General features: G+C 42.8%; 1 protein-coding gene across 8 annotated transcripts in view; it reads right to left on the bottom strand.

Annotated features, from left to right (window-relative positions):
• The window catches only part of SYNE3 (spectrin repeat containing nuclear envelope family member 3), a 72,527-nt gene extending 50,734 nt beyond the window's left edge, over positions 1-21,793 (bottom strand). For 7 of the 8 annotated variants that reach the window (XM_065685487.1, XM_065685493.1, XM_065685492.1 and 4 more), the window contains exon 1: positions 9,663-9,817. In XM_065685487.1, the coding sequence (XP_065541559.1) occupies positions 9,663-9,717 (55 nt within the window). In that variant the 5' untranslated portion in view covers positions 9,718-9,817. Of the gene's footprint in view, positions 1-9,662; positions 9,818-21,633 lie in introns of those variants that run through there. The other variant, XM_065685489.1, reaches the window with a different exon arrangement.
• Between the last annotated feature and the right edge of the window lie 4,334 nt (positions 21,794-26,127).

Here is a 26,127-nt window from a genome sequence, read left to right as displayed (position 1 = left end):
TTTACCGATAACACCAAGCTGTGTGGTTCAGTTGATACGCTGGAGGGAAGGAATGCCATCCTGAAGGACCTTGGCAAGCTTGTGAGATGGGCCCATTCCAACCTCATGAAGTTCAACTAAGCCAAGTGCAAGGTCCTACCCCTGGGTCAGAGCAATCCCAGGCACAGCTACAGGTTGGGCAAAGAAGAGATTCAGAGCAGCCCTGGAGAGAAGGACTTGGGGGTGTTGGTCGATGAGAAAATGAACATGAGCCGGCAGTGTGCGCTTGCAGCCCAGAAAGCCAACCGTATCCTGGGCTGCATCAAAAGGAGTGTGACTAGCAGGTTGAACGAGCTGATCCTGTCCCTCTACTCTGCTCTTGTGAGACCCCACTTGGAGTATTATGTGCAGTTCAACGTAAGAAGGACACGGAACTGTTGGAACAAGTCCAGAGGAGGGCCACAAGAATGACCAGGGGACTGGAGCACCTCCTATATGAAGACAGGGTGAGAAAGCTGGGGCTGTTCAGCCTGCAGAAGAGAAGGCTACATGGTGACCTCATAGCAGCCTTCCAGTATCTGAAGGGGGCTACAAGGATGCCGGAAGGACTCTTCATCAGGGATGGCAGCGATAAGACAAGGGGGAATGGGTTCAGATTGGATATAAGTTTAGACTGGATATAAGGAAGAAGCTCTTTACTGTGAGGGTGGTGAGGCACTGGAATGGGCTGCCCGGGGAAGTTGTGAATGCTCCACCCCTGGCAGTGTTCAAGGCCAGGTTCGACAGAGCCTTTGGTGACAAGGCTTAGTGCAAGGTGTCCCTGCCCACAGCAGGGGGGTTGGAACTAGATGATCTTAAGGTCCTTTCCAACCCTAACCATTCTACGGTTCTACAATTCAGAGCTAGAGTGCAGTTTTACAAACATGACCTCACCTTAAAATGATTAAAGGACAGGATGTACTGGATTTAGTGAGGGTGGTGGGGTGTGCAGCTACTCCCTCTTTCAATTATAAAAAATATGACAGCATAATTAAAGCTAAAATCATTGACTTACACCACAAGAGTTCTAAGGATGAAGCCAGGTAAAGGAGTAATCTTATTCCCAGTGGATTACTAGATACCTGCCTCCTTCTCCAACTATGACTGATCTAGAACTGGCATTCCTGAACTGTAATAATCCAGCCCTCAGAAAAGAACACACATCTCTCTGTAGCTGACTGATCAACTCATTTTCATGGTAACGTTCCCATTATATCTGGCAGCTGTAGAGGGACTGTCCCCTAAAACTTTTATTGTTACCTACATACGTACATTTCTAGGCAAACAGTTTCTGAATGCATGAGTGTAAGATCTGGCAATTCCAGTTATGCCATTGAGAAACAAAAACTGACAGTACATTTGCTGGATAGATTCTCATGAGGAGTGGCATTCACTTCCTAGAAGAGTTTTCTATTCAGGGAACATCCGTATCATATTTAAAACTGGCTTCAGGACTCCAGTCACGGAACAGCCAATACAGAACAGTATGTTATCCCAGGCTTATTTCTTACAAAATTTAGAGGGCAATCAAACATGGTTAAGAAGCAGTGGAAAACCTTCTGTCATCTAACATTAATAAAACCACACTCTAACTCTGACCGCATGCTGGTCTCCTCTGAGCACAAGGATTTTCTGTCCAAAATCCACAGATACACAGACCCCCATCCCACACACAGGCGTTCCATGTAAGCAGTCAACTCAGGAAATCATGAAAAATGTTATTTAAATGTTCAGATCAGCAGTTTGCAAAGGAAGAGAAACATTTTGCTATTACAAATGCCTGCATAACATCACTGACTGATTCTGATCCAGTAATTCCTACATCTAGCACCATAAAGATGATTACATATAGCATGCACCAAAAGCCCAGGTGGATTTCACAGTTGTTATGACCTACAATATCTGACATAGATTTAGGCTGTCTCTTGAGACCAACTGTGTCCTGTCTTCTCTCTTTCCTCCACACTGGGCAATCAGCTATAGTGTCCCCAAGTCTTTTGCTCTGTAACCCGCTCACCCTTTCCCGGAATTAAAGGCATGGGTTATATCTGCAAGGAAAAAGCTTGGTTTACAACATATTCACTGCTTGGTAGGAAGAACAGCTGCTGACTACTTGAAATTTTGCAATATCTGTACTTTCTCTGCAAATGCTCCTAAAACTGGGATGAATGGTTACTGGATAAATGTTAATTAATCAACAGTATTTACCCCATTTCTGCTGCATCATCAGGACTAAATAATTGAGCCATACCTCTGGACATGAAATACAGGTCTCTAATCAGTACAAGAAATACAAAGGAGACACAGCAGCTTCTGGATCAGACCTGTTCAGCTCTGCAAACCCAGCATCCGCAGACCAGTGTGCAACAGCAGCAGACCTTAGTGCCACCTGTACTGTGGTGCAACAGCACGGTGCTGTCCCAGGCGGCAGGCTCAGTTGCTAGGACCACTGTGCCAGGGAAAGCCTCCCTTTAATTGCAGGTGCAATTTGTACAAAATTATTTTTGTCATAGTCATTTTCAAACGCATGTAGCTGTTCAAAATAGCTTGCCATTTTAATGCCACTTGGATCAGTGTATTCATTCATACCATGGAAGACATATTTATACTGCACAAAGCATTTAGCATCTTTATACATATGTTACTGAATGAGGGTAATAGCTATATATAAGAAATTCTGGCACAGATAATGAGCTGCTGAGTAAACCCAAGTTTTATTTGTCCAGACGCAGTAACACTGCTACTTAGTACAGGCAAGGAAGCATATTTCAGGGTGCTGAATATATCTGACCCAGCACAGCTCCTGCAGCATGCCCAGAGGTTATGAAAAACATGTTTCAGGAACAGGAAAAAGTAAGATACAGGTTAGCTCCAGAATCCTTTAGCTGAACCTTTCTCACAACACTAGTCTTCCTACCTTCTCTTCATCAACCTCTCTGGCACCCAAAACATCGGTTACTATGCACAAGACATCCATACCTTTGGAAAAGAGGAAGATGAACTCCTCTGGTAACACACTCCTGTCTCAAGTCAGTATAACCCCTCTCCCTCTCCCTCATATAGGCACAAAGCCAGCTAGGAAGGAGGGAAGTCAGGACTGTAACCCACCCACTGTTTCCTGAGAAGAGGCAGCTGGCAGGGTGCTGGGGCACACATGCTGTCCCCCTAGCTTGCCCACAGGATGAATACCCCAACATGAATTAACGAGATCCAAAGCAACAGCAAGCTGGGGTTTGCTTATAAAATCTGCTCAGCTCATGAGCTGTGCTCCATTTGTGTTGGTCTGGGATGAAGAGAAGAGACACAGAGGCAGCCTTGTATCAACTGTGGTCTTGGAGCCATCTTGCTGAAAGAATGGATACATGAATTAGCTGACTGCTCTGCATTATAGTTCTTGGAATCACCACATAAAAACAGTGCCATTGAGGGACCTGTAGATGTCCAAATCCCTACAGCAGTCTCTGACACAGTGAAAGGCACAGGTGACCCTCCATGTGATCCACCCAGCACTCACAGGGCCAAATTCCTCTGAGTGCTTCTGCCGTAAGCACATCTACTTCAGCAATCTTTCTAGTGCACCTAATAACTACCACGAGGGGATTGTGAGACTTCCTTATTTAATATTTCTAATGCAGTACTGAGAGCTTTTAAAGTTACTTTGCAAATGCGGTGTCTTTTTGTTGGCATTATATTATTGTTTTGCAATATTTCCTAACATACTAATTTCTCACTGCCAAGTCATGTGACTTTTTTTAAAAACAAACAAAACCAACAAACTTCTCAAAATGTTTCTCAGAACCACTCCCATTTTACACATTCTTTTAAACCCTGCATAAATAGAACACAGGCTTTTAAATGGTTCCAGTATGTCTTGGATTCCTATATTCTTGTACTACTTGACTAGTCTCCAGTACCCAGTTCTTACAAAAATAACAGTACAAAAATGCTCCAGGTAATTCAAATCATTCACCATTAGGAAGACTGTTTTCCAATTACTCAAATACTGCAAACTTTTCACAACCTTTTCCATTTAGTTCTGGATTAAACGTGGGGGGAGAGAGTGGGAAACCCCAAAACCAAACAGCAAAAAAACCCTACACAAAACCTTATTGGACTGTGACAAATTTTGTACAAATGCATGAGTGTGGGAGCAATTTTGGTTCTGGGTATTGTATCTGGGATAATTTAATGACTTTTCAGCTTCCCTGGATATTGTAAAGACAGCTCCGAGAAGCAGAGCTGAGAGCTCTGACTCATCTACTTCAGGCTGGAGTGGAGGGTCAGTAGCTGGCAGATCACAGAAAGGTGAAGCACTGACTGCTGTCTTTCCAAAGCTGCATATTCTTGGTCCACTCCAGGAGGAGCTATTTTGAATCACATTATTTGTAGCTGATGCTTTACCAGTTGAAGGACTGCAAGCCTCCAGCTTAGCCACACCCATGTACAGCTGAGTTAAACTGCCTGAGTAGCTGCAGAAACCCTCAAGCTTTCAAATAAAAACTGTAATTACTTCCAGCATAATCTTTTAGAGGCTCCAAACATTAATCCTATCACTTTGGCGATCTTTCAACACAGACTTTTCCTGTGTTATTTGCAGTGAATGTTTATGACATTCAGCAATTGTTTGTCCTAATTAATGAGCTGGAAAATAAATAGTTTTTTTTCAATAAACACATGCATATCCTAGTTACAAGCATTCCCCTTAACCAAGGAATGCCAACATCATGAGTACACACAGCACTCATACATATAACCATTTTCTTTCCCTTGCAAAACAATCCATAGGAAGCCTATGGCTAATGCAAAACATTCTACCACAACATGATCACATCTAACAATTTTATATCTATTTGATTAAAAAAAAAAAAAAACAAGAAAAAACAACATCAAAAAACCAAAACAAACATGTTCTCTTCAGACTGACTCTAAAAAACCCCTGATTTTCTTTCCCAACTATTTGTTTAAAGATAATTCCAGACTTTGGTGAGAGCCAGTGCAAATAGGGTATCTTTTTGCTTTCTAAGACTGCTGTGGAAAAAATAGAATTCCCAGGTCCCAAAAGTAATTTCCTAAAAAAAGGGATTGAAAATTTATAATAGTTCTATACTTGAATGGAATCATCATGTGCAAGTGAAGCAGAGCTGGGTCTTGGGTCTATCTTCCCTTTTAGTATCAGGATTGACAACCAGTAGCTCTGACCACAGCATTTTCATTTGTTTGTTTCAATTGTCAAGTCATTTGGAAGTATGAAGTATAGGTGAAAAGTCTTAATTACAAATGGCTCCACACTCCATATACTCCATACTCTCCCCACACATACATTTTTACATTTCCAGGTCACTCTGGGAGCTGGTCCAGGTTGGTCTACCATGATTAGTAAATCACAGTTAGATAAGTAAAATGCTGTCTCACTCTACCCTCTTTATAGATAACACTTCACATTCAAAGGGACTTTGTTTCTTGCCTCTAGACAATAATGAAATACTTGAAAGGACAAGAACAGAATCATTCAGTTAATAAACACTGCAGAGAGTGATTTTCAACCTTTTCTAATATGTATCCCTTCAAGCATCTCTACATAGATGCAGATCACTGTTTAGTGACATTGAACTTAATGGCAAGAGGCTTGACTTTCCTAGTTCATGGAAAATCACAAGTTAAACACCTCTGTCCTGCAGCTTCCCCAGAGATTCTTCTGATTCAGAGAAACTGCTTCAAAAATTGCCCCTGAAAGGTACCTGTGAACTTACCTGCAATCTACGTCCTGTGAACTCGCCTCCAGCTGCTCAAGTAGGCCAGGTTTCAGGCTTGCTCAGCTCCTAACAAGCAGCTTTACAATCAGTCAGCCAATGAAAAAGCATTGCAAACCAACAGCATTAGTCTCACTGTCTCTGAAGGCTAAAATGTATGTATTTAAGTATCTCCCACTTGTCCTCCACAGGCTGTACAATCCCTCAGTACTGGGTGCCAGCCAAAGCACTGATACACTCATTAATAAATCTTTATGGTATCTGCCACTTGGCTAGAGATCAGTGAACGATTCAGCATGAAATATACATCTGATAAATTATTCCTCTTCTGATGGCTATACATTGTGTATGGACACGTACACAATATATCTGCCAATATATGGACAATCTCATCTTCTCAAATGTGAGGTTATTCCTAGCTATTTGCCAAATATATTCTGCAAATTAGTTTTACTCTGTAGAGTATTCCCAAGTAATTCTTCCTTGTGATTCTTAACACCCAGCTGTGCTGCTCAATTTTGGTTTGGCATCCTAACCCTTCTAAGGAACTGTCGATCTTCCTGGCTGGCTGGCAGCAGCTCTTCTCTTTTGTGTGCAGTTTGTCACAGGGTAACTCCCAAGGGCCATTTCCATAATCAGGATCCCAAAGCGCTAAGCTGGGTATGAAGTATGCTCTCACAGCACCCTGTGGGGAGCAGAAGTGCTCTGCCGTTAAAAGGATAATACCTCTGTCCCGAAGAGATTACAGACGACATGTTAGAAGGGATTCAGCAATGAAAGCAAGGTGTCCATGTGTATTTAGGGGCACGGAGTGCTAAACGGAAGGGCCATTAGACTGCAGCTGCATGTCCACTGCTCTGTGCAAGCTGTGGTCGTTCCACCACCCATGTCCTCTGCCTACCCCTTGAAGCCACAGATTCTCAGAACAAGATCCTCTAACCCTGCTAAAGCATGCGGCCTCAGCATGCGGTCTGCAAACATGCTGGGACTCAAAAGCATGTCTCACACCACAAGGGAGTGCTGTCCCACCGACAGCACTGAACCTCAGGCAGTCAGTGGGACACTGGGCTGCGCGAGAGAGGGGCACTTCCAAGCAAGAATCCATGCCAGAGTTAGGACAACTAGCCTTCTGCAGGCATCCCATGTCCTGAAGAGGCCTACAATCATCATGTGGGTGGCTCAGGGCTGCGGGATGTCAATCTACCTCCAAATGCGCATCCTCTCCCACATAAATGTTTCCACATTTGGATCTCGGGTTTTTTTGAACATATAAATTCCCCCCACCCCCCTTACGAAACCAGTTTTAAAACTTTATTTGATGATCAGTCAAATGCCTCTGACTTTGATTGAGCAACTGTGTGCAACATGGGAATACTAAGCATAAAGCTTTTAAACTAGTAAGCGTTTTAAGTTCAGTATTTACTACAAATATTTGTTAGAAATAAAGTCATTTGCAAGTACTTCACAAGTATACTCTTAGAGCACAATATATTTTGTCCCCTTTAGAAGAACATTCTTTCAAAACATTATCACTAGGATGACGAGATATTTATATGGTAAATGTGAGACTCATTTGAATTAAAAAGAAGTAGTTACCATGTAGGATAACACTAAATTTAAATACTGAAGTTGTTGATTAAAATAAGAGTTATTTTCATGGGACCAAAGCACATGTTTATAGGAAAAAAAAAAAAAACCCAACACTTCAATTTGTATGGAACAGGAAGATATATTTTATAAAGAAAGAGAAAAATGACTACTGCAAGAGCTAAACACTTGAAATGTTGCCAAAAACATACACCAGGGTAAGTACAGCTACACCTAAAGAGCTAGCACTCTGAACATGATTTAAAGTAATATTTGCATTAAGCTGATATTGCCAGGCTTCATATTGCCCATGACATTGGTTTGTGTTGAGACAAACCCATGAGTGAACAGGGCCTGCCTGTGTCTTAAACAAAATGCACTACTGAAACTGACTACAAGCTCAGAAACAGAGTAAACCACTGCAAAATGGTGGATATAAACTAATTTTGAACGGCTGAGAACACTTCTGGAATTGAATAAAACAGGCTGCTTTCTCATGACTCATTTTTGCCTGAACCATTGCAGTTTGCGTGCTTTCATCATCCTCCCACTGTGCGTGCTTGCCAGCACTGTGGGTTAAAGAGCAAGGTCGCATCTCTGCTTTCAGCTGCAAAGAGCCCTTCTGGCAGCCACTGGAGGACAAGCACGCATTTGGGTCTGCACAGAGACCGGCACAGCCACGACTCCAGCACTCTGATATAACCCATGATTTCACAACAGAGATAAAGAAACACCTCCACGATAAAGCAGCAGTGTCTTTTAGTAGTCTCTTTGCCGGAGGACTGAAGTCCTATAGTTTATAAACCTAAAGGGGATTTGAACCTCCTCCTACTGAGATTAATCTAGAACGAAAAGTAAAGTGGCTGCAGAACTCAGCAGTAAGCCACATTTGTCAGCAGTTCACCTCCACTAAGGAGGACCAGAGAGTTATTTAAAGCTGTGATCACAGATAATTACCATGCTGAGCAGCAAGAGTAAAGCCGATGCTTATTCTTCTCACTCTTGCATCATCCACTTTTAATTAACTTTTAGAAACCAAAACTCTTCCCCCCCCCCCCCCCCCCCCCCCCGCCCCAAGAACATCTGAATAGATCAGGCAGCTCAGCTCTATCTAGACCCCAATGGGATCTCAGGGCTTACTTCTTTTTTACTTCTTTTCAGCAACTTTGAAAATCCCACCCTAAATATTATAGGACATATCTCTGGGGCTACTGGCTACCAGAAAGCTAACCAGAGATACATTTAGAGCACTAGGGTTTTATATCAGCTGAGAATTTGCACACATCTGGTGTTATACTTGACAAGCATCTCCTGACAGATGTGTTATTCCACTAACGATTCTCAAAACACTTGGAAAAAGGAAAAGGTACAAAGGCAGATTCTTATAATCCAGGTAATATATATTACTCCTTGTAGAATAATTATACGTCATGGCAGAAACTCTGATCAAAAAGAAAAAATAATCTTTCCTCAGTAGACTCCAAAGCCATCTTTTAGAGATGCCGCAAACACTTTATATTTTAAAGGCATTTCACATCACTGGAATTCCCCCCTCTCCCTCATTTCCACTTTGAATTTGGGCTTAGCAGGTATCTTGCTAAAGGTTGATTCAGAAAACAGGAGAAGCAGGTTATCATCTTCCTGGAGTAAAATGCATCTGAACCTGTGATGTGGGGGACCACTGCTAAACCACAGCAAACCAAGAGCCTCCAACGACCACACTTGCGCCCAGTGAGCAAAACACAAGTGATAATGCTTGTGCAAACTACACTACCTACTTTGAAAAATAATACCAAATTTCTTTAATCTCTTTTTAACATGAGCAAGATCATGTTTCAGCAGTCATATATGGGACCTTAGACCCACACTGTTTAAAAAAATTCAGGGAAGGGATCTTAGCAGTACCAAGTCAGTGAACGCTTTGGGTCTGTATAAGCTGATACCATGTCAGACAGCAACACTCCCAACAGATACTTTCTCTAGTAACTTCACTTGCTACCACTTACTTCCAAACCTTGTGGTGAGCACCACGGTATTGATATTTTTGATTCTTTTTTCCTGCCTTATAAAAAGCAGTTCCCCATCCTGGCATGCTGCTCAGAGAAGTCTATTGGTCATTATTTTGTCACAGCAGGCCCCTGCCTGGGATCCTCTTACCCTCTCCGCCCCCACAGGGAGAATGGGAGGTGAGCCATGGGCTTTCTCTGGAGACAAGTGAATGGAATCAAAAGATAGAGGCACGCTTCACAGTCACAACCACCTCACCTCATTATGAAATAAAAGTAATGAACCTTACAAAAACCTTACCAAAATCCTGGGAATTCTGCAAAAACAGGTAGGTGAAAGTCTGTGGTGATTTCATCAAAGTTCCCAAATGGGTTTCCAGCACGGCAAGCGCAATCCAGCTTGGCCTCCGCTGGGCATTAGTTACGATGGCGGTTCAGCATGGCTAGCAGCACTCGCCAGACTGGTACAAAGAGAAACCAGCAGCTTCCTCCTTACTCATGGCAGAGGCAGCACAGGATTTCCTCTCTGCTTCCTACCGCGTGGTAAAGTGATAGAGGGGGTGGCAATCTAAAGACATATCACCCCAGAAAAAGAAAATAAAACACCAGCCCAGCATATTGCTACTGTTTGAAAGGTAGTCAAGATTTAAATAGCAATAATCCCCAGAAACTATCTAGCTCAGGTCATCACTAACAAGCTGGTTAATTCCTGTGAGGATTAATGCTTGAAATTATTATGCCTGACAGATGTTGGCTGAACAGGAATTAGTCCACAATATTCAGCACAAAACCCAGCAAGGAGCAAAAGTGCAGACAGGTACTTGTCAAAGATGAGATTTTTATAAATTATTAGCTCAACCTCTAACATAATTATCATTTTCCTTTCTACCCACTTTAGCTTCCACTTCTTCTTTTACTCTTGGCCTCTAACAGGAGATTCTATTCACACTAATACAGATTCTGCTCTTAGTTACAACTATACAACATGACAAAGAAGTTAGCTGGTATTTGTGGGAAATGCCACTGCTGCACAATCTGGCTGAATGAAATACACTTTGTAGGTGTAAGCTGTCTTCAGTGATGGAGCACATGATGAATTCTCCATTCCTGATTACCCAAAACTATTGGAAAATATAAAGCAGCATTCTCCCTCAGTTAATCACAATCCCGCTGGGTATTTCTGCTGCTAGACATTCAAAGAAACTCACTGGTTTGGTCTACTCACCCACTGCCATTTGTATCATCCTAATGGTGTAAATCTAGTTAATACACTCCAGGACCAAACCAGCAATCAACCTAGTGTAAATCTAAAGCAAGCCCACATGGCCAAGTCTCTCTAGGTTTACAGTGGCTGTGTATCATAATTTCTACATTTTAGAATCACAGTAAAAGTAAGAAGGAAAGGTGGAGAAATCAGTGACAACAAAACAAAAATGGGAAAAAAAAGTTTGTTCAAGTTCTACTTAGAAGTTACAGATACAAACAGGAATAAAACTATGAACCTCTCCTCCCATTTCAGAGTTGGGTGGCATAAGTGAACACCATGGGGAAAAGCCGGATATAAACAAAGATGTAACGAAAATCTAGATGGAAGAACAGCAACGGAATAGAAACTGTTGATCAAGCTAACTCTGGGAAGCTGCTAACACAGACGATTAACTGAAGACCAGTAGCCTTAGACAGGGTGTGACACCTGTGTGCAATGGAGCCAACCAAACATGGAACTTTGCCACCAGTGGCAACAAAAGAAACTAGGGACAGCAGAGGACAAATATCTTACCAGGTAGCAACGCTGTCAGTACCTCTAGAAAGGGAACTGATATACCAGCTATTTTCCGACTGTCTTGTTAGCCTTTTGCTAACACAAATAATCCTTAGAAACAATAAGAAAATCTCAAAACACATCAGTTTGCAGACTAAAGTATACAATTCTTGGTGGAATGCAAACTGGAGAGTGGTCTATTTATCTGAAAGTCAAATAAGGGTTGGTTTAGGATTGTGTTACTGTTTGAATGGTAAAGTTTAAAATGCCTATAAATGACCCCCTTCACATACTTTTCCCCTATTCTCTTTCTCCTGTGGTAAATCCCATAGCCACTGTAAATTTGCCATAGTCCTGTTTAAAAAAAGCATAGACTGAAACAACTAATACTGAGGAAGCAGAGCATATATGGCTAACAGCTATAAACAGCAGCTTCTAAAACACAGTAAGAAGCAGTCTCTTTGGATGACTGACTAACCTAGAAAGCAGCTACACTGGTGAGTACAGCCAGTCACAACCTGCAGGCAGAAATGAAAGGATCAAACTAACAATCAGAAATGCAGCATTCCCCATAAAACTTACTGAAAGTTAGTATCACAACATATTTAAAATATCTAAATCCTAGATTACCAGTTGAGCATAACTCCCTTTAGACCAAATTTGCTTTTACATTTTTCCATATTTTAAAAGGAACCAATTATTTCAGCAAAATATTCCAAATGCTCCCACAAAATCTGACCTGCCATTCCCTTCTTTCCCACACAAAGGACACTATTTTCTGTTTCAGTGGGGGAGGGAAGAACAGTGTTTTTCTCCACTCTTCATGCTAATTATAATTTCCATTGTGGTAGTGGAAAACATTTAAATGGCCCCTTCTTTTAGCCTGATATCTCTGTGCTCAAATATGGATTCTATTACATGTACAAGAAATATTTCTGCAAACAGAGTGCAGCCCATGGAGTTAAATGACGACATTACCTACCCTGATACTCTGGACAGACTGGCCTCATTGCTGTCTGCATCTTTGAACAGCCAGTGATGTACCAGACCATTAACCACTTAGGAGACAGAAGCTGTTACACCAGTAGGATTACAAGGGTTAGAAATTATAAAGCATTGTCTAAGCTCTGACAATGAGCTACGAAACCCTTCAGGTAGGAAACAGCAGCAGTATAACAAATTTTCTTCCAAGAAGACCATTACAACTGTGTATATTCTTACTTCTCCACTGAGGCTCAGGTCCTAGCTGTGAACCAATACTCCACCATGCTGCAGGTAGCATGTGTAGAGCAGCAGTGGCATCCCAAATTCAATGAGTTACTGCTCAGGCAGAAGAGGAGACAGAGTATGGCTAGAGAGAGAGGACACACACATATGAGCAACAAGGCAGTATTAGTCAGCATGAAAAACCACAGGCAAAGCAGCAGCTGCCTAACCGTGGCCAAATTTCCATAGACGTTGCAGCAAGGCAGTTTTAAGGAAGAATCTAGAGATTGTCATGAGGTGGATTTGGGAAGGATTATATGAGGACAAAACTGGGAGAAAAAGCATGAAAGTGTTAAGGTGAAAGTCTACCAAGCGCTAATGGAAGTTGGTATCACAGACTGGCCAGAGGTGGAAGCTGCCCTCTCAAACACATGAAATGCAGCTTGGAGATGTACAGGAATAAAAATTTCCATCTTCTGGGAACGATCATATTTCTAACTATATTTCAGTTCTGAGTTAGAATAACATTGGTATAAAGGGACTGTCCATGCAATTGCTACTCCCCAAAGAATCTGGTTTGGAATTGCTGTGAAAGGACTTTTCAGTGAAGAAACATCCACATCAAGCATTCAGGTTATCCTAAGTACTGGGCTTGGAGGTACTGGCAGGGGTGGCACAGACAAATGTCAAGTTCTTCGTCTCTCTTTCTGGTAAAATTTCACTGTGTGTAAATAATGACTCATTATGCAGAACCTAATCATTAGCTACAGCCTAATGATTTAGGTGTCCAGCCTACAAGTTGAGCACCTGAAAGATCAGGTCAAGGTAGTCATTATGTTCAGCCCCATTCAGAAAGAAGAAAAAAAAAAAAAAGAAAAAAATTATTTTGACTTCACCAGTTAGCAAGTTAGTGTAAAAAAAAAAAAAAACCAACCAACAACAACAACAACAAAAAAAACAAACAACCCAAACCCAACCAAACAAGAAACCCAACCCCCACAACAAAACCTGAAGAAGGTCAGATCTGATTTGAGGTGAGGGTTAGGTGCTGGTACAGTTGCTTAACTGAAAAAAAAAAACAAAAAAAAAAAAAAAAAAACAAAAACCCCAAACAAACAAACAAACAAAAAAAAAAAACCCCACACATCTGTTTGCAAATCCCCAGCCTAAGGTGTAACCTGCCAACAGCAACAACCTAAAAGCACTTGACACATACCAGAGTGACAGATGACACTGGAAGGGCACACTATTAAAACACATGGAACACTGAAGCAGCCTGTTAACATCCAGGTAAATTCTTCAGCAGTGACTAATTACAACTATTAAAAAAAAAAAAAGGCAAAAAAAAAAATAAACAGAGAGGCTGCGACATTTAAAATATTGGGATTAAATATAATTACTTGCAAAAATTTTTTTATAAACACCTTCAGGTCTTTCATCAGACAGCAAGTGCTACTTTGCTTTGCAGACAGGAATTGACAGTATGAGCCTTTCTCTGTCATTACAGATTTTCACAATACACAATATCTGGACAAGCAAACAGCTGAGGGAGAAATAAAGTAATGCTGAAGGAAAGACTATCTTCAGGGTTGCTGGTAGCCCTGTTCCAAGCCACCCCCAAGGTAATTGCCATGAGGTGGTTATTGTGTACAAGCATCATGACAAGAGATGCCTCTAAGGGAGGCAAATGGACAGGAGTTTCTACCCATCTCCCACAGCAAAGGAGAAGTCACACGCTGTTGCAGGAAAACCAGGAATGTGAGCAGCGAGGGGCTAGGTTGATGGGTGGTGATGAAAGCTAGCCATACTGTGGAGAGCTAGAGGCAACAGAGCTGTTACTGTCTCACACAACCTAGGATGCAGGCAGCTGCCAGACAATGCCAGAGACACGTGCCTGCTCTTGCCTCCTTGCAGCAACTTCCTCTTAACTGCTTTACCACCATTCTTTTTCCTCCTTTGTCTCCCTAATTATTAGTTTATTGATTCTGCACTTATCCATGAGCTTCTCTCAGGGCAAGGAACAAACATTTTTGGGAATTCCATAAAAAGGGACATTTTTCTGACAAGGACCCTCAGTTGTGGCCAAGAACTTGATGCCAATGCCACTGCCTTCCAACGGAAGTGCTTCAGAAGAGAAGCAATCATACCTGGGGTTGGATTCGAGAAAATCTTGGTAAAAATCCTAATTCTATACTGAAAGTGCCTTAAAAAAACAATTAGTAGTACTTATGGAACAAAAACATAAGGAGAGGGGAAAAAGTTCTGCAAGACAGGAATTTGTCTTGTAGGAAAAAACAAAGATACAAACAAAAAACAACCCAAAACCAGAGAAGCTTGATTTTTCTTCCTTTCTTTTGAACTGAAGATATTTTCTGTAGATTGCTATCTCACACCAGCAGCATGCATCCACTGACAGAAAAACTAATGGAACTGGCAGGTCTATAATCTGAAAATAAAAGGGAAAATCCCAGGCTCTGGTGAAACCAAGGGCAATACAATACTGTCACAGAGCCAAGATTTCTACTCTGACTCCTGTGGACTTAATAGACAAGGTAACAAGAAAATTTTTCATTGGGTGCTCTCTTTATCTGGAGATCTAACTTAAACTGAGCACTTCTCTGGTGTTTACTGAGCTACTGTTATTAGCTACGTACTTCACACACAACCTGTGCTTAATCTGCGGCAGCTACAGACCAATTCTGCTGACTTACATAAGAAACATCACCTACATTTGTCAACCACTGTCATGTGCCATTCATATAACCACGACCACATTCCCACAGAGACTCAAGAGTGCTCATGCAGAGACTTTTGCATTAAGAAAAATCAGGCCTCTAAGTTAAAGGAAATGCACAGCCTGGGGAAGAACTGATAGCTCCAGAGACTGGTCCTTTTATTTACTCACAGACTTTAAGGCAAGGGCGTATTTCCTCACATGACCCTGACTTTCCATCTAACTGACTGGAAAATGCAACAGGTATGTTAGTGCCTGTAGGCTTCCACCTTCAGCTTCCCTAAACTTCTTCAGGTTGTACCTACAAGGTACAATGCCTGGATAAGGACCAGCTGTTACATCTCAAACTGCTGCTCAGTCAGAGGCAACACGTTTTTCTGCTATGTTTGCCTCATTATAACGGCAGGAAAAGACAAGCATGCAATGCTTTAAAACACATATCACTTCTATGCAAGGTGGAGAGAAAACACAGCCAAAAGCAACCCCTATACCCTTCTCACAGCTTAATGGTTTGTTGTTGTTGTTTTTTTTTTTATTGCTGTTGTGTCAGTCCAGCTGTACATGTAACTGTGTGAAATAATCTTGTAGGTTAAATACTCCAGTCTTGCTGGGTTTTAAACAAACCAGTATCCAGATCCACTATGGATAGTTTACTCTGTCTCACCTGTGACACCCTCCAACCTAGTACCTACAGAGTTACCACACATAGCAGATTATCTTTCAAACACAGCCTCTGACAGATGGTGCCAGACAGCAACACATGAAATACTCCACACTTCTGGTCCCATTTTAAACCTCTGAATATACATGCTCTGTCAACATCCGTCATGGTTTAAGTCCAGTCAGTAACTCAGAACCATGTAGTCTCTCACTCACTCCTCCAGCTTCCTCCCCCCCTGCTCCCAAAGGGATGGGGAGAAGAATTGAAAGAATGTAACTCCCACGGGTTGAGATAAGGACAGTCCAATAACTAAGGTGTAACACAAACCACTACGGCTACTACCAATAATAATAATGATAAGGAAATAACAATGGAAGAGAATACAACCGCTCACCACCCACCAACTGATATCCAGCCCAACCTGAGCCGTGACCTAACCCTTCCGGGTAACTGCCGCTAGTTTATGTAGTGGGCATGACGTGCTGGGGTATGGAATACCTCTTTGGTTAGTTTGGGTAGGGTGTCCTGTCTCTGCTTCCTCCCGGCTTCCCCTCCACCCTGGCAGGGCACAAGACTCAAAGTCCTTGGTCAGACTAAACATTACTAAGCAGCAGCTAAAAACATTGGTGTTATCAGCGCTGTTCCCAGGCTGAAAGTCAAAAACACAGCACTGCACCAGCTACTAAGAAGGAGAAAAATGACTGCTACTGCTGAACCCAGGAAAACATCATCATAGAGCAAACCTGCAGCAGGCAAAGCTGCACCAGGGGAGGTTTAGACTGGACATTAGAAAGTATTTGTTTATTGAGAGGGTAGTCCAACACTGGATCAGGCTTACCAGAAAGGCGATCAATGCCCCAAGCCTGTCAGTGTTTAAGAAGCATTTGGACAACGCCCTTAATAACATGCTCCAACTTTTGGTCAGCCCTAAAGTGGTTAGGCAGGTGGCCTTGATTACTTTAGGTCCCTTACAACCGAAATATTTTATTCTATTGTTATTATTAGCAGCAGCTGCAAGGGGAGCAGCATGTAGCCTTATGTGTTTCTAGGACTCCCTGGTGACAGGCACTACGTCTACTACATGTAACAGTAAGTCCCCCAGCACGAACTATGCCACATGGGCCTCTCATTCATCTTGTGCTCTCAAGTATTACTGTCATATTTCTGAAAAGGCTTTCTACATAGCACAACTGTAGCAACAACTATTCCGCCTTTTAATACCACTAACTAAACAAACACTTATCAAGAACAGAACAAGCAAGCCACAGCTTGATAGCTGAATTCCAAGCAAATTACAATCTTATGGTTCTCCTTGTTTCTTGCTATCTCCTTCAATTTCTTCCAGTACGTTATTACATGCATCTGTTCAGCAAGATCCAAAGCCAAGATTGCTACTTTTACTCCTTTGAAATCCCTTGATATGAAAGGCTTCATATCAAGCCCTTTTCTATGTTACACTTAAACAGAAGACAAGATGCTTGTACCAAAAGAGACATGAAAATTCAGTTCTGCTGAAGGGAAACAAATGAGTCTACATAATTTTTAAAATCAATGCATTTTTCCTTGGAATACAATTAAGCTGTGTACACAGACAGAGACAACAAAGCTTGCTTATTAACCTGACATGGTGTTAATGAGAATGCCTTTCCCTGTCACATCTGCCATCTTTATCTCAACATTGAGGTGGGGTCACTTCAGACAGCTGAAGCTAAATACCAAAGGGCTCACAACTCTGAGTCATTTTTTGTTTGTAATACAGGCAGTACCACCCTGTGATTCAATTTATTTGCAATACAGAGACAAATAAACAATAGTTCTCAGTACTTTGAGTCTGCAAAGCAGTGAATCCAGCAGCAATGTCTGACGGACAGCATGTTTACTGGTTGCCCTGCTTTCATCTGATTGAAGTCAGGATGTTGAAGACTCACCAGTTCTCCTGGAAGGCAAGGACCAATTTGAAGCACCAGCTCTGAAGAAGACTGTGTAGGGAGATCTTCTTACATAAGGATCTCCATTTTCATTTAAAAAGAATCTACTTTATAAAAAATTCTGATTATTATGTCCTAAGCAGTCAAACACTAGAGAAAAAACAAAAATAATTTTGTTCTTTTGTTCGAAAACATACTTCTAAGTCAACACTGACAGTACCACAGCTATTCAGGAAAAATTGTTGCAAGAAATTCTACCTTACTCAATGCATATGCCAGTGTCAGCTACAGGCAATGGAACTGTATTTCAGACCAAAACTTTACCAAATTCAAGGATGTATAGTTTGGAGCCTATCACTAATCAGTATCAGGGTGAGTTCTGAAAACACTGAGTTTTAAATACTTTCAGTTTTCCTGTGCCATTTCATAGTACTTTTATGTAATCAATATTAACTAAAGGCACAAATCCTACCATTTGTTTGTTTGCAAAGCAGACCCACATGATCAAAAGAGACGCTGAACACCTGCTTTTCATTTTTAATTTCATGGAACTGCACTCAAATGAAGCCTGAGAAAGCTGAGATATTACTGACCATCAGTAAGCACTACTTTGAGAGATATTTTCCTTGAAGAGTAAAGGTATTTCACTGCCTACACTCCAAAGACAGTGGGGAGGTTTTTAGCCAGACTGAAAGTGGTATTGAGGAACCTGGTATTTGTTCCTGTTGATCTCAGGTGCCTCAATACCTTTGTCTTCATATAACTACGCCAAGTAAAAAAGCTCCTTTGCCAGTTATACCTTCTGTTAACATCCCTGAAGCTCAAGAATTTTTCCTATTACCATGTGGCTTTTTCCTTTCACATGTCTGAATTGCCAGGATTCACACTTAGCCCACAATCCTTCAGTGGGCACATAAGATGCAGTTGCAAAGGGACCCTTTCTAAGGACACCATCTCACCTGCACATATGGTAGAACAAGTTTGCCAAGACAGGTCATAGACTTGCCACGAAACCCCATCTACAGTTGACAAGGACTAATAGTTTAAAAACAAAACAAAATTAAAATCCAATATTTTGTCATTGTTATAAATTATCTGGGATTTGCTCTACCAGCCGCATCAAGGAATGCATTATTCTGAGCAAGGGTGGTGATCACTTAGTTTCAAGGGAATTATGCTTATATGATGACATTCAGTAAGTCTTGAAACTGTTGGCCAATTTTGTGAAAATAAAATTGATCTAAAGACACCAGCTGAGATAATATCCCTGCTGTACTTGCACAAATGTGTGCCTGGCAGAACAAAGACAGGAGCTGTGCCCTGGAGATGCAGAGCCATAAAAACAAAGCGCTTTGTGACCAGCACAACTCGGGAAATCACACCTCCTACAGAACTGTGTTCCTTTGTTGATTAAATGTCTACACTTAACTATACTAAGATTTTCTGTTTTCATGTTCAGAATGCAATGTATCCAAACAGTTATTTATCGTCTTTTAAGTTTTGAGAGAGATTCCACTTCAGATGTATTCACCCCAAAAATCATTCTCCTTTTCTCTTTACAACTTCATTTACACCAAATATCTTGTTGCCAAGTGGAGGCAGTCACATACGAATGTATCACTCAGTCACTAAGCAAAAACCTGGAGAAAACTGGCAAGTGTCTGACTGCAGACCTGCTTTTCCCTTTTGGTCTGTTTCTACAAAATCTGCAAGACCTTTATTATGTTGGAGCTGTTCTCCTTACATCACACACAGTTGAAATTGGGGATTAGCAATAAAACAACATTTAAGCGACAAATACTAAAATGCATGTGCAAACAAATAGTAAGAGATGGTATAAACCTTGTTTCCAACAGAAGCTATGCTAAAAGATGAAGGCTAGTTAGCTTTTGAAGCTGCAAAGCAGGTGCTAGGTCTGCAGCATCCCTTCAGGCATCAGCATTGCTCTTCAAAGGCATGTAGATGCAGGTACAGCCACATCCTAAGGCTGAGCATCCAGTAGTGTACACAGAGGTTTTCAGGACTCTTTGGGAGCCACAGACAACTGGAGGGACACAGAGAAATGGCTTACACAAGCAGAAAAGTTAGACACACTCTTTTCAACAAGGTCAGTGCATGAAGGCCACAGAGGACATATGCACCAGGAACATATGTGGAAGTGCAGTAGAAGTCTTGACCGGTATGGGAGGGAAAGGAGGGGCAGTGGAATACACAGCTGAAAGAAAGAACTGGAACTATCAAAAGATGGAACACAAGAAGAGGGGTACGCACCACAGTACTGCACCCTGAATGGTTATTAATTCTGCCTTCCTTAGGACTTTGATAGGACTCTGGATCTGATGATTCATGAAGAACATGGCAACAACACTGGGTGTAGGGGAAAGCTGTTTTTATAGAGCCCATTTGCTTTGTCAGACTACACTCCCTGACAGCTAGTTTGTAGGAAACAATGCTCCCATGACTCACGAGATGTTTGCTCCTCATTGAAATAAAAGTCACCAGGGGACTGATTGCAACAAGTTACATTTCCTTGAGATCCAACTGGCTAACACACTTGGCAACCACAGAGACTGTGCCAAGCTGGTGTGCATTTCACCAACCCCCACACTGCATGACACTTCTAGAAGGAAAACATCTGAAAGCAACCAATCAGGTTGTAAAGTTTTGCTGCATTTTTAAAATTCTTTTCCCAGAAAACAACCACGGCGTACAAAGATTTTCAAGTGGCACGCACATGCCAAGGGCTTAATAGTAACATCCAAAAGAAGCAGTGAGAAGCTGGTAAGAGTAGCACAGCGATACATTTCATTAATGATTTAAGATAGCCAGGCTTACATTTGAAGCAGAGGACAGGCAGGCATCCTGCTCTGATGAACTTGCAAAAGAAAGCAGTGTCTTGCAACCATCATTTTCACAATTAATCATCATATAAATCCATAATTCCTGCAGACTTCAGTCTGTTACTCAAATTATTTGAGTGGACCTATTTCTAGGAATAAAATTTTCCTGAACAAAGGCCTAAATTCACACATGCCAAACCAATGAGGATATGGGAATAAAAGTGAAGGCAGACAGAAGTGTATGAGAAACCAAAGCCTTACTACACGAGGGGGTGAAGGGTGCTTACATACGGAAGTCACACAAAATCTAAAAATGAGGGTACAGGTTCACATGGAAAAAAAATGGGAAATCTAGCTGCTTAGGAAAAAAAGGGAGACAAGGTCAGCCCTGCTTAAAGACTATCAGAGACAAGCTAGGATGTATTTAATAGCTCTGAAGGCGAGAGAGGTGGGGAAGGAGACAAGAAACAAGGAGCCAGCAAACTGCAGCAGAGTCCTGGCAGTGGGGACCAGGAGATGAAGAAATGTGACAGTAGCACGGAGAACGGCTTTGGCATGAGCCTGACATCTGGGAAGGAAAAGTTGCAGAATACAGCCAAGCACTTCCACCAGGCTGGTGCTCGCTCACAGATGCCATTTTTAGGAAGAACTCAACTAAAAGGTTTACCCATTTACCTTAGGTTATTTACCGATGTATGCTTCAGTTACTGCAGCTGCGTTGTTACCTACATACGTTAGCAGTACCTCGGGAGCTCTCACAGAGCCCAGGGAGCTGGCCTGGTTGGTGCTTGGCAAGGATAAGCCCTCCTGCTTTGCGGCTGTTGCCGCTGCAACCGTTATACCGGGCGGAGGGGGCCGGCTCCGTGGCTGCCAAGGACCCTGCGTTTCACCCCGCCTCGCCGATCCCGGGGAAGGAGGGACACGGAACGAGACCGGTGGACAACGCCGAGCAACAGGAGAGTCCGGGCGCCAGGAGGGCTGTCAGCAACGCCAGCCGAGCTGCCCCCCTCCGCGGTGGGACGGGACACCGCCGCCTCACCGTTATTCCCTCCCCGCCCGCTCCCCGAGGGCCGGCAACAGGCCCCGAGCAGCGCCACGAGCAGCGCCGCAGGCCCCGTCCGGCGCGTCCGCTTCCACTCACCGCTGCGGCACCCGCCGCCGCCGCCGTTTCCCTCGCGGGTAGCCCAGAGGGCCGCGGTACCTCTTCTCCTGCGCTACTCCTGCTGCTGACGCCGCGCTCAGCGGGGCCGCCCGGCGCCGGCCCCGCCGCTCCGGGGTCTGCGCGGAGAGCCCGCCCTCACCGCCGCAGCGCAGCCCTGCCCTGCCCGGCGGGCGGCGTTATGTAACCGGGGCCGCGGCCCGCGTCGCCGTCCCGCCCCGCAAGCAGCCGCCGTGAGGGGTGCCCCTGGTCGGGCACCGGCGGCCCGGCAGGTGTCCGCGGTCACAGGTGAGCGCTGGCGTTCTGCTGCTTGCCGGCGGAGTTAAACGCACCAGAAGAGACGCACCCGGGTTTCACACAGTGCCGCGTCTGGGGTCTCGGAGCTCTGAGTCACCAAACACTAGGAAGTGGGTGACAGGCCACGGAGACGAGTCTTCACCCGTGCTGGGAGCCGGCTGCGAGCCATGCCAGCACGCGGGCAAATTCCTCAGTGTTCCGTCTGAACGTCCCGAAAGCAAGCGAGTGGCTATACGTAAATGCAACAACCGCAACTCATCGTAGTTAGCACGAACAGGAATTCATCTGGATGCACGGTGTTGCAGCTGACATTTTGGGAAGAAAGAAACAGCCAAGAACTTAGGAAACAAAACCGGTTTCCACTAGTCTGACCCAGGTGATTCCTTCTCCTGTAATCTATACAAGCAAAAAGTCTACAGCATATGCTCAGGTAACTATCAGAAGCAAAAGGAGCAGCAGTGGTGTGCTGCCAGGCATAGTGTCGGTTCTGTAACTCAGAGAAGCCAGCGAATTGGCAACATTTTGTGTTCCATCTACAGCATCAGAAAGCTCTAATTACAGCGAAACCAGTGCACTGAGCCACAGGGAGGGAAGGAGAACAGAACGTACAGCTTCTTCACATTTGAACAGTAACATAACCTAAACAAGATGAATGAACGTGTGAAGAGCTTCGTATTTCAGGAGCCACAAACCGGAGCTCCTCGGCAGAGGCTATACTGCTGCCCCCTGCTGCCGGGAACTTGTGCGGTTCATGTGCCTAACGTGCAGAAGAACGGGCTATTTGCGATAAAAATCTCTGACCACACGTGCCAGTACTGCGGCCAAGTCCCTCCAGATACGTAGTTCAGAAGAAAAGAGAGGGTGAGTTCCCGGAGACGCCGGGGACGACAGCTCTTGACCTACTAATACCAGCTGGTGTAGGCTGGCTCCCATCCGTAGTGTTCGTTGGTGGCATCAGCCAGGGGAGCTGCCATGGGCTTACAGCTGCCCACAGTCAGGTATTTAAGGTGATCTGCCATCCATGTGCCAACACTGCGTTAATTGGAATAGCTCTGTATTTAACTTGCTCACAAACCATCAGGAATTACCACTCCTCACCAGCAGAAAAAAAGGTAAATGGAAATCTTGTCAGAATTTAATGGTGAGGAGTGTACTTTCATAGCTGGTTCTGATCTTGAAGCACCAAATGCCCACAGTGGGTCCCGTAGTGGCACAATTTGGGTGACTGACCTTTTAAGTTGTCACTAAGAGGGAAACTGACTGCTCTATTCTTCCTCTGTAAACAAGACTATCATCTAGCTTTGAAAATCTAATTTATTTACCAGCATGGTTTTGACAGACTATTTACTTGGAGTAAAGTTTGTATCACCAGTGTGTAAAACTGAATCTATGCCTATGTAATTGCTCTTGCCCTATAGTAATTTAGAGCTGATTATCTCTTAATGACCTTTAGAATAGTGTGAGGAACTGTACACAATCCAAAAGGGTTGGACTCCAAAGGAATGTGTCTAGAATAGGTAGATAACAGAAAATCTTATCCGTGAAGTGTGAAAATTTGCTGTCATCACAGTGAGTATATGAGCTACCCTCACTGGCAGCAGTGAGTGGTTTCCTTATGAAACTACCCCTTAGGAAATTGCTTCGTATACCTAGACCTTTTAAGTCCAAAATAAAAACAGCTCCCTGCATTGAGAAGGCTTGCTGGTGTTGGACAGTGCATCACTAAACCTTGCTTGAATTAAGTTCCTCTTCTGCATTTCCCTGTATGGAAGCTTTCACAGCTCTGATTTTACTACCTCAAACAGCTTTGTACATGCTGAGTTAGAAAAACCAGCATATATAGGCATTAAGTAAATGAGCATTCAGTGCATTAACCAAATAATATGAAACTGCCCACACACCACACCTAAACAACAAAGGAGAGGTAAGAATGACTGCAAGCACTGTGGAAGGGTGGAGGGGCTTCTGAAAAATAAAGAGCAGCAGCTCTAGTTCTCTTTCCTTAGAGGAAACAAATGTATTTTTAGAAGCAGTTGGTTCAGCCCCTAAACTAAACCACAAGTATTTGTCAGTGAATATACAGTGTTTTCAGACATTTCCTGTGATGAACAGAATACCCAACAGACTGGGTGGAGCACAACAAATACTGCAAAAGTTACGGCATGATTTACCCCATAGGAGGACCTACAAGATATCTTTAGGGCAACAGAGAAGCACTTATAATGCTGCAGGATAACTACTCTCCCTTATTAGCATGACATGCCCATTTATTCACACTCATAACCAATGACAAACAAGAATTACAAGGTATTAGGATGTTTCCCTTTATGTTTGCTTGGGTACAGCAATGTAAAATTGGTAATCAAATAATGAGTCACATGGCAGTCTTCGGGTGGGAGGAACAGCATTTGTTGGCAGAGTAACATTGTGTGCAGCATACCAGTGACATATGTCTTTGGCATGACAGGCTTCAATATTGGGTCTTCTCAGGGTTTTGGGGTTTATTTGTGTGATATTTTATAGCTACTAGAAGTTGGACATTGCTTGACAGAAAACTGGGTGATCATAGGAGTTGCTACATAAGAACTCATCTCAGTCAGTAAAGAATGAAGAGCCATAAACTTTAAATGCTAATGTCTGATCAGTGTATCTTTGGGAGCACTAGGGCAAGGATCACACTGGTAAACCATGTGACTGGTACCTTGTGCAGGGAGTGAATGAAAGATTACAAGCAGCTTGCTTATCACCATTGTATGGCCATTATGGTGATGAATGGCACAGAAGGTTGAGACATTCTGCTACTGTTCTCACCTAAAATCTTTGAGGTTTTGTTTCCACTGTCTTGGGAAAGCCTATTTTGCATGCACCACCCAACTTCAGCCCTTTCAGTCCTACCCTCTCCACTTTTTCTGTGGTACATTTATTTTTTAAACCCCAAACTCTTCTATTCCTAACTTTATCCAGTGCTGCTCTAGTGGTTTCTGCTGTCTATGCCATTAACCTCTTTGCTACAGCCTTACCTACATTCCTAGTCAGTCTCATTCTCACTCCCCTTCACACTCCCCAGGTGTCCCTCGTTAGCTTACACATCTGGTCTGAGAATCTTCCTGCTCTGAAGGGACAGACACAGCAACTGGAATAGGCTTGGAAAGGAGACACTGTCCTATCCATCTCTAGGAGCAACCAGTGTAGCTATCTCATCAGATAAGTAGTTCCTCTCTGCCCGAGTCCCAGCCTGCCACATATTTGCACATCCTCTTCTTACTTTCACACTGGAAACAGATTCTAGCCCAACCCACAAAAATTCAGAAATATTGGGACAATATCACATACAATGGGGGAAAAAAACCAACCCACAACAACCCACCAAAAAACCCAGCAAACATTTTGCTTAATTTAGTTTGTAAATATACAAACAGGAGTTTGCAGAACCTCATACCATGGCCAAACATGGCCAGATTTCCATGCCCATCCTGAGAACTGATCTTTGCAGAAGTTTCAAGCCCTCAAATTCCACACCACAGCTGTCTTCTGAGAGGCATCACACTTCACATCTGCTTCATCCAAATTCAAGGCCTCTTTAGCAAAGCACAAAGCATTGTGCAACTCCTGTGAAAAATTTTAGTCAAAACGAATCCAGTTGGCATCAAAACTTGAAAACTTTGATCTATACAAAAAGATGCAAGCTAGATGAGGGTCACTTTATTCTGCACAACACTTAAATAGTGGGAGTAGGATCATCTTTTTACAAGTGTCATTGGTTGCAGTGACTAATTTTAGTTTAGGTACTTGCTTAAGTTTTTCTTCATCCCTGCTTTAAGATAGCACTTTTGCACTTCCACAAGCATGTGGTATAAGAATTACCCTCTACATTTTTTACAGAAATGAGAACTTATTTATATTACATCTAATATAAAATTACATTGGTAATACTGTAACTGAAGATGAATGGCTTAACAAAAAGCTTCCAGGCTCTCTAGAAATACTTTAGTATAGATCTGTCAAGCAAAGATTAAGCAACCACAGTACATGTGATTTAGGGTCACAGCATTAGCTAGACTATAGTTCCTTTTCAAAGCAATGTTATGAAAACTTAAAAAAGTGCTAAAAAGTATACACACATTCCTAAACAAACAAGCAAACAAACAAAAACCCAAACCAAAAAGACTAAAACGGGAA

This window comes from Lathamus discolor, chromosome 6 (genome assembly GCF_037157495.1).
Source record: "Lathamus discolor isolate bLatDis1 chromosome 6, bLatDis1.hap1, whole genome shotgun sequence".
NCBI classification, from domain to species: domain Eukaryota; kingdom Metazoa; phylum Chordata; class Aves; order Psittaciformes; family Psittacidae; genus Lathamus; species Lathamus discolor.
The sequence above is the reverse complement of the archived record's forward strand: the minus strand, read 5'-3'. Positions and strand labels throughout refer to the sequence as shown.